The sequence below is a fragment of the Tachysurus fulvidraco genome, chromosome 11, assembly GCF_022655615.1.
Source record: "Tachysurus fulvidraco isolate hzauxx_2018 chromosome 11, HZAU_PFXX_2.0, whole genome shotgun sequence".
NCBI classification, from domain to species: domain Eukaryota; kingdom Metazoa; phylum Chordata; class Actinopteri; order Siluriformes; family Bagridae; genus Tachysurus; species Tachysurus fulvidraco.
In genome coordinates this window covers 17,597,596-17,612,744 of record NC_062528.1, presented here as the reverse complement: position 1 = coordinate 17,612,744, position 15,149 = coordinate 17,597,596, and the positions used below count along the sequence as shown (strand labels likewise).

General features: G+C 38.5%; 1 protein-coding gene across 5 annotated transcripts in view; it reads right to left on the bottom strand.

Moving 5' to 3' along the window:
* nphs1 (NPHS1 adhesion molecule, nephrin) overlaps positions 1-15,149 on the bottom strand; it is a 116,986-nt gene that overhangs the window by 84,011 nt on the left and 17,826 nt on the right. For all 5 annotated transcript variants that reach the window (XM_047820995.1, XM_047820998.1, XM_027145749.2 and 2 more), the window contains exon 4: positions 9,868-9,990. In XM_047820995.1, coding sequence (XP_047676951.1) covers positions 9,868-9,990 — 123 coding nt within the window. The remainder of the gene's footprint in view (positions 1-9,867; positions 9,991-15,149) is intronic.

Below are 15,149 nucleotides of genomic sequence, written 5' to 3'. Positions count from 1 at the left end.
TTGTAGGCAGCATTTTCAATTTCCTGCCGTGGTTTAGGTCAATTTTCCCTTCTGCAAATCAATACAATGGTCTTCACCTTCACCTGATCACCTTTATCCTATGATGAAACGTTTCTATCTTAAAGGGAGTGATAGCTTCAAAGATTACTCTGCCCTCATGTACAGGGCACTATGTATTAAACCGATCTAATATGTAAGCGCTGACTGATAGAGACACCAGATCTCAACAAAATTTGTAAGCATAGGGGAGATTTGAGATCATGTGGAGGATCTTCATTGCCATCATCTAAACACTGACTGAGGGAACAGTTTTATTTTGTGTGTTTTTTTAATATTAAGGTGTCACTCCAGAGAATCTATGGTGAGGTGCATTGGAGTTGCTGGTTCTGGGGGGGCCCAAGGCATTACATTGTAAAGCAATATTCGGACGGGACTAGTTTTCCGTGGGGACGTGGAGTAATGCAATTTTACCTCAGGACGTCTGTAATATTAATTGGCCAATTCGCACGGGACAAGACATCTCAGTAAAACTAGCAGAAGTGGGAGGGGTAACTCACTTTACGCACAACAGTAACCTCCTTGTCGTCATGTGCGTATGACGTTGCTTCCTGTTTCAAGCGCCTCCATGCTTGCAAAACACGCCAAAAACTACTTTTAAACAGGAAATGACGGAATTTTACCGTACATATTTACAGCGGGTCTTTTCGGACGGGATTAGTATTACCTGAGGTAATTTTTTTTTACAGAACCTTTTTACAGAAGGCAAAAGTCGCCGTAATCTTTACTGACATTGTCCGTAATGATTACCGAGATGGCGCATTCGGACGGGAATAAAATCACCGAGAAGCTCTGGTAATAATTACTTTACCCCCACGTCCCCACGTAAAACTGGTCCCGTCCGAATAGTGCTTAAGTAAGTAAAATGTTAAACTTAAATAAAATGTTAAAGATGAAAATTCACCTGCTGGCTTAAAAATGTTAATAAAGCCAATTTGAAGATAACCATTGTTTAAACTTGCAATTATGGATCGCTTAATTACTTTCAATTTTCATTTTTGAAAACGTATAAATTTTAATATCCAAAAAACTTCTTTGTCGTGAAAATTGGAGATAAAGAGAAGCAATGAGTTTACATTATTAAACTAACTCATGTTTTCGAGTGTACTAATACATATCATCTAGGAGTTAATCTTTGTAAAAAAAATAAATAAATAAATAATTTGATTTAACCAGATTAGCATAAGCCATGCTAGAGTAAAATGTAAGAGTAAACAAGAGAATGCTAGATTGCTAAACTCAAGCTAGTGTAGTGCGTCAACTTGATGAAGCATATCTAACCATGTGAGTAACAGTGGTGTTTAGTTAAAAATTAGTCTTCTATAAATAAAGTGAAAAAGACCCATAAACTAGCAACAGTTTCAATAAAACAACTGAACATTCGCAACTATCGAGCACCTAAACTGAAATAACATGCTGTTACTACAGTGTTACAGTAACCGTGTTTATCTGATCGTTTATCCAGCCGGACTTTAATTTCAAGGTGTGTCCACAGGATATGTTAACGCACCTGTTAAAGCATAATAATGATTGCAAAGGCCAAGAAAATAAAGTGCGACTTGGGAACCTGAATTTGGTGCGGTACTATTTCATAGTGAGCAGGCGTTAAGAGCCTGAGAAAGAGCCACCCGGAGACTGTTAAAAGGCTAATGAACTCTGCATTGGCTACTTTAAGCTGTATACAAGTTTAGGCTGTGTTGTTTTGAATTATTACGGCTCACTTGATCTAGTGGCGGTTGCAGTAGCCTCTCAGTGATGAGAAGAAAGTAAAAAAAGGAAACACACACACACAAACAGAGACAAACGCACACACAGGGCTAACGACACACTTTGTTAAATGGTTCTGACGAGGACCACTCCTCTTCACGACGCCTCTGTGTAGCGCCTGTGGAGCTGGCTATTGATGCAGTGGCCTTGCTCTTAGCCGCTAGCCTGCACGGGGTGATTCATCTTGAATTAGCCCATTATAAAACATATCACATGGACACGGGGAATCCAATTAAGGTCCTGCCTCATCCTTTACTCTCCGTTTCTCTCTCTTTTCTTGCCTCCCCACTCCCTTCACTAAAGACATTATGCCGTTTGTATTAGATTTGCGAAGGTAGATTTAAAGCAGGCGCAAGTCTGAAAGGAACGGTGGTGTAGAGAACGGGAAATTATGGTGCAAAACAACTGGGAAATCAGCCCAAATGGGTAAAAGCGAGTGAGGCCTCAATATTGGTATTATTCTGTTTTGCAGCATAATATTCAGCTGTACAAATTGGTTCCTTCAACAGTTAATATGTACAAGTTAAAGATGTGAGGTTGTGTTAGTGGAAGCTGGTGGTACATATAATATAATCAAATCCCTATCTATGAGAGATTTGGCACAGCCAACTACTGATATATAAAATATATGAAAATTACAGATTTACACACATTATTATTGTTAAAAATGAAATGAAACACAAACATGATTAAACCAAGCCCCTAAAAAATCTACAGTGGGGCAAAAAAAGTATTTAGTTAGACACCCATTGTGCTAGTTCTCCCACTTAAAAAGATGATAGAGGCCTGTAATTTTCATCATAGTTTTTACACAGTGTTGCTGGTAGTTCGGCCCATTCCTCCATGCAGATCTCCTCTAGAGCAGTGATTTTTTTTTGGGGCTGTCGCTGGGCAACATGGGCAGTGCCCCGGTGGTGTGTTTGGGATCATTGTCATGCTGAAAGACATAGACACATTCACATTCTTCAATGCCCTTGCTGATGGAAGGAGGTTTTCAATCAAAATCTCACGATACATAGCCCCATTCATTTTTTCCTTTACACGGATCAGTCGCCCTGGTCCCTTTGCAGAAAAACAGCCCCATAAGCATGATGTTTCCACCCCCATGCTTCACAGTAGGTATGGTGTTCTTTGCAACTCAGCATTCTTTCTCCTCCAAACACGACAAGTTGAGTTTTTACCAAAAAGTTCTATTTTGGTTTCATCTGAACATATGACATTCTCACAATCCTCTTCTGGATCATCCAAATGCTCTCTAGAAACTTCAGATGTGCCCGGACATGTACTGGCTTAAGCAGGGGGTCCCTTGCAGCGTAGTGTATTACTGATGGTAGCCATTATTACTTTGGTCCCAGCTCTCTGCAGGTCATTCACTAGGTCCCCCTGTGTGGTTCTGGTATTTTTGCTTACCGTTCTTGTGATCATTTTGACCACATTGGGTGAGATCTTGCATGGAGCCCCAGATTGAGGGAGATTATCAGTGGTCTTCTATGTCTTCCATTTTCTCTTGATTTCTTCACACCAAGCTGCTTACCTATTGCGGTTTCAGTCTTCCCAGCCTGGTGCAGGTCTACAGTTTTGTTTCTGGTGTCCTTTAACAGCTCCTTTGTCTTGGCCATAGTGGAGTTTGGAGTCTGACTGTTTGAGGTTGTGGACAGGTGTCTTTTATACTGATAACAAGTTCAAACAGGTGCCATTAATACAGGTAACGAGTGGAGGCCAGATGAGCCTCTTAAAGAAGAAGTTACAGGTCTGTGAGAGCCAAAAATCTTGCTTTTTTGTAGGTGACCAAATACTTATTTTACTGAGGAATTTACCAATTAATTCACTATCAATCCTACAATGTGATTTCCTGGATTCTTTCCCCTATTCTGTCTCTCATAGTTGAAGTGTACCTAAGATGAAAATTACAGGCCTCTCTCATCATTTTAAGTGGGAGAATTTGCACAATTGGTGGCTGACTAAATACTTTTTTGCCCCACTGTATATGGCAACTGTTTTAGAGAAGATCTTGTGCATATGATTTAGGGAAGGCGTGTAATTAAAGCATGTTTTCAGACACGTTCTTGTGTCAGTAGAGAGAGATAAATATCTAAGCTGTACTACTGGTGCAGGTGCATGCATGAGTGAGGTTCTGTTCATCTCTTACTTCTCTTAATGCTGTCAGGAAAATCTGCTCCATTCCCAGGCTAAACAGAAAAAAAGAAAGCAAGCCACCAGTGTCGTCACAGCAACCCTCCCCCATACACCCTTCTTTCAAAAACACACTTGTTCCAGTCCCTAGCGGAGCAGACGACACAAGAGGTGAATAGTGGATGACAGAAGAAGAAAACAGGCTTTCAATGCCCCCTGCTTAAGCCATATGGGTCGGCTCCCATCACAGCAGCGAGAGAAAGAGGGGGGGAGAGAGAGACACAGTGAAGAGAAATGAGAGAGAGAGAGAGAGAGAGAGAGAGAGAGAGAGAGAGAGAGAGAGAGAGAGAGTATTTACACGTATTTTCTTCAGGGTGAAATTGTATGGTTTAATGCCAGGCTGCTGCTTGTAAATTCACTGTGTTGGTTGGAGCTAAGCTTTAGCACGTCCCTGACCTCAGTCTAACAGCAGGCATGTGTTAGTAATTGATTATACAAAATACAGAAATATTCAACAGACAGGGTGTTGTAATTGTGAACTATTTAATGTACCTTTATTACCCATGCTTATGGCAAATGCCCAGAGGGAACATTTTTGAGCTGGCTTCTGAGACATCTGCCTACTAGGGTTTCCGATTTTGACGACGTGCCCAGAGACATCTGGTCACATTATAATAAGCACAGATTAAAATCTTACATTTATCAATAGCTTTAATGAGCAGTGCTTTAAAGTCATCAGGTCTCATTAATGACATAATAAGAAAGATGTGGTCCAAAGCATTACATACACCCTTACAGAAAGATTTGTTATTTCTCTCTTTTTTTTTTAAGTGTTAGAAGTCTGTCATGTTCTAATGGATTAGTGCCATGTTGTCTTTGAGTGCCATATTTGATTAATCAAATGCATCTTCGTAAACACTGCTAAGACATTTAGCATGTGTCAGCAAATCAGATTGGAAGCTATCAGCCAAAATGAATGGTGTGTCAGGTTTGTCCTGACTGTCTCTGACTGAATCTACAGTCTGGGTTAGAAAGACATCAGCCTCATGTCTATGTCTATTACTATTTAGTGTGGTGTTGTTGTTTTTTTTTCCTATGGCCATTGGTGGCGCTCTTGGGCAGTGGTGGCTCAATGCACAAGACCCTTAACTCTCTCTATTCCCAGGGCTGCTGTATCATGGCTAACCCTGTTGTCTGTCCACAACTTCCTAACTCTCCATGCTAGAATAGGTGAAGATAAGAAATTCACTGTGCTTTAAAGCTGCTATTGTACTTTGTTGCACAATCAGCTTTAAAACTTTTTTTGACCTTAAATAAACTGATAATAATGTTAATTTTGTTTTTTAAATGTATTTTTTTTTTAATTGACAGGGTGGGGCTGATAGTCCTGATAGCTTCCTTAAACAAGCCACCCCTGCATAATATTCACCAGCCCAGCATTCCAGGAAATGAATAAATGCAATTGTACCCCATCCACCTCAAATGTTTTGTGCATGCTGAGATGCTTTTCTGCTCACCACAGATTTAAAGAGTGATTATATAAGTTATTAAGTAAATGAAATAAGTTAAATACTTAGAAGCATATAAATAAATTTGTTTCATCAACAAGATGATTCAGCCTGCAGATCAATAAAGTATAGCCTCTAGAGAACATTATGTATGAAAATCCCAGGAGAAATACTCCTGAAATACTCAAACCAGCCCATCTGGTATCAACAGCCAAGTTACATAGGACACATTTTTTCTTATTCTGATGCTTGATGTGAACGTTAACTCTTTACATGCATCTTTGTGCTTTTATGCATTGTGCTGCTGATTGCATGATTAAGATCTCAGAAAGGTTGCATGTACAATCAAATTAAAAGGCTTGAACATTTTCCACCCAAAACGTATCTCCATGCTGGTAAGTATCATAGTATTTTCTTTAGTGCCATGTCAAACGCATTCCACAAATTCCATACCAAAACGTACCAGGTCATTTTCATAAATGAATATCATAATGAATTTTATGAATATAACACGACTTACCAGTTTATTAACAGTTTGTGAGCCACCTTCAGGACTGCATACATTAAAAATACTCCCCAAGACCACTTAAGTGCAGATATTATTTGGGTGCTGGATTCTCAGAGCAATGCCACTGACATGGTTATGGCATGTTGGTGGGATAGCGCAGGGCTGGCATAGGAACACTTGGGCTATATATGTACAATCTAACCTTTATGCTGGAGCTACCTTTTAGAATGGCTAACTGGTCTTGCTACTGGGTAGACATACTGTACATAATAAAATGGCAAGCCTCCATTGCTCAAAAGCATGGATTAACTCACTTCTTAAAAGATTGCCATATGAGATATGAATAAATAATAAACTCCATTTTTATTGTTGATGCAAATTATCAGAGGCTTTATTTCCAACTCTATAAGCTCTAAGTCTGTTTTAAGTTCTTTTTTATTTTCTCCAAAACTCTATTGAGCAATTAAGAGCAAGTAAGACGAGGGCAAAGGCATTAAAATCCCATTAGAAGTTGTGAGAAATCCTGGGTTACTGTCTGTGTGGAGTTTTACATAATCTGCATGTCTGTATGGGTTTTTTCTCTAAGTTCTCCAGCTTATTTCCACCTTAAATGTATGCTGGATGGTGTATTGGCTACACTAAATTACCTTAGGTGTGAGTGCATGAACTGACTGACATCCTGTCCAGGGTATATTCACGCCTCACTTGCAGTGTTCCCGGGTAGGCTCTGAATCTGCTGAGACCCTGACCAGGATAAAAGCAGTTACTGAATATGAATGAACAAATATTGTTTGGCTAATGTGACCTGTGGTCAAGTTGAATCCAAAGAAATTAAGTAAGCAGAGTTAGCATCATGAGCTCCTGGTGAATTGATGGCAATCAGATGGGTATATAACCAATGCAGACTGAATGTGTACTAGTGTACTGGTCTAAAGGTACTTAGTTCTGTGTGGTCTCCTGTAGTTCTGTGATTTTAGTATGTACTGTAGCAGTATAATAGGGGCACGGTGGCTTAGTGGTTGGCATGTTCGCCTCACACCTCCAGGGTTAGGGGTTTGATTCCCGCCTTCCCTGCCTTTGTGTGTGTGGAGTTTGCATGTTCTCCCCGTGCCTCGGGAGTTTCCTCCGGGTACCTCGGTTTCCTCCCCCGTCCAAAGACATGCATGGTAGGTAGATTGGCATCTTTGGAAAATTGTCCGTAGTGTGCGAGTGTGTGAGTGAATGAGAGTGTGTGTGCCCTGCGATGAGTTGGCACTCCGTCCAGGGTGTATCCTGCCTTGATGCCCGATGATGCCTGAGATAGGCACAGGCTCCTCGTGACCCGAGGTAGTTCGGATAAGCGGTAGAAAATGAATGAATGAATGAATGAATGAATGAATGAATGAATGAATGAATGAACGAATGAACGAATGTACAAGTATATGGTTGAAATGTCAATAAAAGCTTTGTGACTTGATTTTGTAGCATGTTTGCTGGATAGATGACTGCATTATGCCTCTCTATCCACTGATGAAAGCAAATTACTTGACAACTCAGATGCCGTTCACACAAGCCATCCATGTATTTGCATGCTTCCATGAAGATACACGACTAACGTGTATTGAATTTCCGTAGACATAAAGGGTTAAATCCAACTGTATGAAGAATTTGAGGTAAACTGACAGATTTTATACAGTAGGTAGCTAATAAACTAAGCACATAAACTAAATATAGACAAGCAAACTTGAGGAATCTTTTCCTGCATCCTGATTTATTTAAATTGTGTTTTTATTCTGCTCAAAATCCCTCCTCCTGCAAAGGGTGCAATGTACCAATTACATGGAAATGCACGGCTCAGCATGAAAAATCAGCAGACTAAAGTGCGGCTTAGGTGCGTAAGGGCAGGGACGAGTGACCCACTTCTAGCTGAAGCATCAGTTAGCCGAGTGAGTCAGTTAGCCATGGTTCAACGTAGGCTGATAATTGGTTATACAATAGACCGATATATATTCAACATGCAATATATTTTTATTATAGACGTTTAGTTACAGTGTGTTATGCTGAGTTTGTACACACCTACTTTCTATTCTATTTTAAAGGAGATGTTAAATGAGTTCAATGAACTTTCTCTTTCGCTCACCCAAGCTCATGTGTACATATGTCTTATGCTGGGAATTAACAAATCAAAAAAAACATATACTGCAACTTTAAATCATGGTTGTACATTTAACTGAAATGAGAAGTAAGAACAAATTTGAATAAAGTATAAATTTTGTATTAGAAATGATGATGTATGATTAAGCTGATAAAAAATAGAACATACAGCTACAAATAAACAGGATCCCCCCCCCCCCCCCAATAAAAACTTTTTGATGTCTTTGCAATAATCGGTGCATGAAAATATAATAAAGGAACATACTTAGGCCAATGAGGCACAAAGTAATATACCGTGATCAGGAAGGTGCCCAGGGTGATGCTTAGCCATTGCACTCCGACTGTGCTGACTCTTGCAACTGTCTCTAATGTTGAAATCTAGACTGAATAATTTCTTATAATGGAAAGCTACATTTGCACCATCTCTTGATTCTTTGAGATTGAATCCAAGGGCTGGCTAAAGCTGATGGAAGTCAGAAGTCAGAAGGTTAATAGTAATACCACAGTGTCCTTCAATGGCCGGGCTCTAGAGCAAGCCAGTTAAAAGAAAAAAATCATCCTGCAATACATTACATTTATTTCATTGAAGAATTTATCGCATGGTTTGGGATTCTGGTGTTAGTTTGTTTGTTGGTTCTTTTGTTCTTCATGTGAGAAGATTGCAATTGCTTGCTGTACTGATGTCACATCTGACAAATACTACAGTCCCAGTCTGAATTCAATAAGTCAAGTTTTGCTGTTATTTCCTAAGATCAAAATAGCAAGAGCTTCTCGCTCACCGTTTTCCAGCACTGTTCAATGTCATGCTAATGAGAAATCTAATGTAGATTTACAGCAGTGGTGACAACAAATCTCAAAGTAGGACACAAGTAGAAAGTTCCAGAAAGCAACACAGACAGACAGTATATGTCGGTTGTATGGAGGTATGGCATATACCAAATACAGACAGTATTGCTGGCAGTATTAATACAGATGACGAGGTGAGAGAGCTGGACAGAGTAAAAGACTTACTGTAAGTGTTGCTACACGTCTTAGGTAGAGGCTAAATTCCACTGGTGCCACTTATCAAGTTATTTGACAGCATTGTGCATAATAAAGTTGAGGCAAATGTCAATGAAACAGGCTTAAACTCAACTCAAATGAAATGCCGTTAGACTTTTCTTCTCACCCGTAACCTCTCCTGCGCTCTGACCTTGTACTTCTGTTTATGTCTGAGAAAGCACTTGGGGATATATAAAACAGAAAAAGGTTTCTGTGCAGCAATAAACTTGCCAATATAAATTCTGTTCTATTCTGAGCCTGGATGATCTGCAATGTTGAAAATATTATGGCATCCTTCATAGACAAATGATGTACGAAATACCAGCTCAGGACGGAAGTGTGTGCAGGCTTCAAACTTCCATGCTGACAGTTAAAAACTGACACAATATAATCTAAATATTGCTAATTTCATTATATTGACAATAAAGTGAAAACTATGGTTTGTTAATCAGCATTTTCTTTTGTCCCAAGACACACACACACACAAACAGTCCCATTGCTGAGACTTCCTGCATACACACGCACCCCATGTCTCATTAGGATACCAAATGTAGCTGTGAAGGAAAGTGATAGGCCCAGGTCTGGTGCTGTGTGTCACCTTTTCGATATGTGCAGAGCCATTAGTGGTCCTGGTTGTGCTATCTGTCATTGCTAAGGATGACCGTTGCTTCTCAAGCACATCCCCCCCATCCTTACAGAGAGAGCACAGGTTCTGCTTACTTTGCACATTGATCCACACAGTGTGCGAGATGATGGGATGACTGGTTTCAGAGCGGCCCACCTGGCATTCGTAGGGGGAATCGTCTTCCAGGCGCACGTCTTCAATCTGGAGATGGTATTGTCCTGTAGGAGAGAGAGAGAGAGAGAGAGAGAGAGAGAGAGAGAGAGAGAGAGAGAGAGAGAGAGAGAGAGAGAGAGAGAGAGAGAGAGAGAGAGATACAGAGAATGTTTTACATTTAAGATTAAAGCTTAGTAACAAGCTGCTTATTAATAAATACCACAGAACCTTGGATGTTAAATCTTTTGCTCAGAAAGTGTTTCTATAGTAACAATTTTCTCAGGGACTTTTATATGGCAGAATTTAATAATAGAAAGATCTTAAATGAATGTGTTGTTATTCAACATACAGTACAGTAGATGAAAAATCATGTGGTGGTGCTTATTTAATGTTGATGGAAGGAGTCTCTAGTATCAGTGCTTTGTAACAATCAATACTTTCTCATGTACATGACAAGCTGTGTATTATCGTGCATCCGATATGTAACCGCACATTTTTAGTGCGGATTTTTAGACTTTTAGACTAGGAGTCCTTCTAGAGTGTTTGTCAAATAGCATCTCCTAATATGCATTACTGAATTTGTATGATGTTCGTTTAATATGAGCAATTATTGTCACTAAGGGAAGACTTCATTCTATTTGATGTTGTCCCATTTTTTTTTCTCTGTGAGATCCATATATTATTTACAAGATGAATATTGTGCCGCCAAGGGGTTAGTTCACTCCGACTCTGTGACGATTAATGGTTCCTCTGCAAACTCTAGGCATGTTTTTTGAGCCTTGAACATTTCTTTTCCCTCTCTCTTTCCCTTCAGAAGAAAACTAGCATGCAGAAAATAGTATCTTAGTATGACAACCCACTGCAGCTGGGAAAAAGGAGGTGTCAACCAAGCTGGCAAGATAATTAACACCAACCAGTAGCAATTTTCGGATCAATGCTATCATAGAAGGAGAAGAAGCCACTTTAAAATTATTAATTATTTTCCACTCTGTTGGAGTTGCACTTAGTAAATGCTGCGATGATGTTTGTGTCGAGGATGATGGGGAGTGTGTGCTTGTGTTTATGTGAGAGCAGTAATTACGCTTCTGACATCCAGCATGCAAGGCTGACAAGAAGCATTTCACGTGTTCATACTCTCTTATCGGTGTGTGTGTGGTTCCCTGTCTGTCAAAGTTGAAGACCACTATAGCTATGTGGAAATTATTAAAATCATTTAAGTGTATTATAATACGTTATTTCTATACTTTAACATGGGGCAATCTCATCTTAATGCATTTGTTTTTTGCATTTTATTTCTTCATTTTTAAATAAAAAACAGTAAGAACTATTTAAAAAGTAGAATAACATAGTCACTTTTGTCTCTGTGGTCATTATTCCATGGCCCTTATTTAGCCTTGGGTTTAATTGCTGATGGCTTTTATAGACGCTGCCTGTCACACCTGCTACATGCACCATGACTATTGAGTGCTATAATTCTCCAAGCAACATACTTAATTTCCCCTTATTTAACCCTAATGGTCGCCAAGGATTGCAATGATTCAGCTGCAGTTTTTGTGTAGCCGCTCGAGCTCCAAAAAGAGCTGTCCATTTCTCAAAACCAGATCCCGAGTGTGTAAATTAGAACCTGCTTTTTATGTTAGTGCTTCACAGAGCTATTTGTAAAAAAAAAAAAAAAAACACACAAAACCTGTGGATCTCAATGTTCTTATAAATGACTCCAGCAGACTTACTTGAATGTATTACTGAAATATCTATTATCACCTAGCAAAGTCAATTTTCAAAGTTAAAATAGACACTTACTTCAATAAGGAGAGATATTACTTTTGAAAGGAGCTTGGAAATTTCATAAAAACACTCTTGTTCAAACGTGTGTAAATGTGCGATACATGCATGCAACAGATGTGTACAGCTACAGACATTAGATTTATACTACTATATAGCTTTACACATGCAAGCACAATATATAAAGTTCTAAATAAAGTACAGGGCCCCTTAATGTGTAGAGTTCTTCATATAAGCGCACTCTACAGTGTTCTACATAAAGTAAATGTGCAAATGCATGTATCTGCTTATGGATGCGGTACAGATTGCACTATATATAGTTTTCTTCATGAACTACAGTATATGTAGTGTTTTTTCGTAGGGATGAACTACATATAGTGTTATAAATAGGGATGAACTGCATACAGTATAGCGTTGTAAATAGGGATGAACTACATATAGTGTTGTAAATAGGGATGAACTACATATAGTGTTGTAAATAGGGATGAACTACATATAGTGTTGTAAATAGGGATGAACTACATATAGTGTTGTAAATAGGGATGAACTACATACTGTATAGTGTTGTAAATAGGGATGAACTTTATAGAGTGCTGTACACAGGGATACACAATACATTTACATTTACATCATTTAGCAGATGCCCTTATCCAGAGCGAGTTACATTATCTCATTTCTATACAACTGAGCAACTGAGGGTTAAGGGCCTTGCTCAGGGGCCCAACAGTGGCAGCTTGGTGGACCTGGGATGAAACTCACAACCTTCCCTGTGTAGAGAGTGCACCCCTCAACACATTATACATATAATAAATATGTGATAGTGAAGTGCCACTTCTACCTTTAAAGTGTAATTAAATTAATGAGTATAATTAGTAGTGTTAGTTGTATTAAGAGACATAGAGGTTAACGTGTTTGCCTCACACCTCTACGGTTAGTGGTTTGATGAAGGCTGACTTGCTTTTTTTCTGTAAGCTGACTGGCTTCTCTAAATTGTGTGTTGTGAGTGAGATTTTGTCTCACGATAGACTGCCACCCCTTCTGGGCTGTTCCTTCTTTTTGCCACAAGTCCCCTGGGATAGGATCCAGGCTCCCGGTGACCCTACTTAGGCGCTACAAAAAAACGGATGGACGGATGGAATAAGCAGTTTTACTAAAAGTAATGTACTTAGAGAATGTGGCTAGTCTGATGCTTAATTGCGTTATGTTTTATAGAGTCTTTTCTTCTTAAAATCGAGAGGGGCTATGGATGCTTTTCATCGTATTTTTTATTATATTACTTACTTAAAATAGAGCTAGAGTCCAGATGGCAGATTAGTTAATGGATTATATACAATCCTGTAAGTGACTGACTCAAATAATGGCAAATAGACCTTTTTTTCCCTGACCTTAAAAAATACTTGGGTCATTTGGTAATTGACTGTGTATTCATTTATTTCGAAATAATCCCGTAATATTTACATCATCTTTGTATAAGTAGAGTTAAATGTGAGACTAATATTAGCTTATCCTCTAAGGGCTTTTGCATTTCTGTAGCTTTATTATATGTCAGTGCAATGCTTGTTATACTGACATGTCATATGATAAGATTTAGACATCTACAGTACACATTCTGAGCTACACAGGATTGAGCGCCATACCCTGAAATTTTATGAGCTAATATTACAGTGATAAAGATAATGTATCACAATGAATTAAGAAGGGAACATCGGGCTAGGAAAGTATATACGGTTTTACTGTGTTGTTACTAAATGTATTCCTACTTTAGATTATTTAATAAATCCAAAATTTTGTTTCTGTAGTGTTGTTTGGAAACTGCTCTCCTGGGATTTTCTTGGATTTTCACCTACAGGATTTTATAGAGATAATACAGAATGGTGCGTTCAATAAATACATTTAATTGATTACAAATCAAGCAAGTGTCATTTATGCAGGTTGAATCGAACTCGATTATAATCGTTCATGAGGCAGGAACTTAGTACACTGAATAGTACGCAGACTTATGCAGCCATTGTCAAAGAAGTAAGGATTTTTTTTTTTATATTTCCGAACAAGCCTCTTTTTAAGTAGGAAATAGCAAGAATTGTGATCTAAGTGGCTTTGACCATGAAATCATTGTTGGCACCAGACTGGGTTAAAAAAAAGCTGAAACTGCTCCTGAGACTCAAAGAAGTCTCTAGAATTTATTGAAACTGGAACAAAAACAGAAAGAAGCATCCAGTGAGTGGCAGTTCTGTGGGTTTATATAGCTTGTTAATGAAAGATATGATGGTGAAAATAAAAGTTACAATGGTGTTGTGCAGAAGAACATGTCTAAATGAAGTAGAGGATCACACAGGTCACTCATGTCAGCTAAAAATTATCTAAGTGTGGCTACTAGATCCCAGGCTCACTCAAAATGACTGCTGATTGGAAAATTGTTGCCTAGTCTGACAAATCTTGTTTTCTCCAGAGCCATACACTGTGGTGTAAACTACATGAAACTATGGTTACAGCCTGACTTTTAACCGTTCCTGTAGCTAATGGAACCATACTTGAGCATTACCGGTGACCTTTTATAGCCACTGTCTATCAGTACTATAATGGCTACTTTATACGCTATAGCATACAGTGTAAAAATGAAGAGATTATGTTATTATAAGATCTACAGAGCCACAAACTGTGGATTATTAGATCCACTAACATGACCCTGAATTCAAGGTAGCACAATGACCACCACATTCACTTCTGGAATGCCGTGGGAAGCGAGGTTGTTAGTGGCCAGTGAACGTGTGCACAGTGTGTATCCATGAAAATAAGAAAGAAAGATACAATAATACATGAAAAGTAAAAGAAAATAAATTAAATAGTTAAAAATATGAAGAAAGAGTGATGTTTGAGGCCAGTAAGTGAACCGTACTATAATCACTTTAATCAACACCTATCTACATACAGTACTGTGCAAAGGAAAGAGAAACAAGCACTATTTCCAGAAAGGAAATTTCTTTTGACTCAATTATAAATAAAAAATCGTTTATTTCATTTCAAGCTAGAGAGCAATATTTTTATATATCTTTACAATGTATATTATAAGTGAATGCAGCTTGCCATGTTACTGAGAAAATGATTCTGAGTGTTACAAAATTACTAAAACTGGAGACTCCTTCCAAAAATGCTACGTAAACATCCCCTTACAGTAAACTTCATATCGATCATAAGAATGATTAAATATGATTTCCCCTCATGTGCCAGTGAATTATTGAACTTATTTAACGTTTGACCAATCTAAATCAAGAACTAAATCAAGTAGCATTATGGTAAAAAGAACAATGCACATGTTTGTTTTGAGCCTATATTGTTTTATACAATTTCATGTAGTACTTAATTTTAATGCAGCAGTAAAAAATAGAAATGATTACAAGTAACTTTATGAAACTCCGGGTCCTCGGCAAGCCCGAGATGGTTA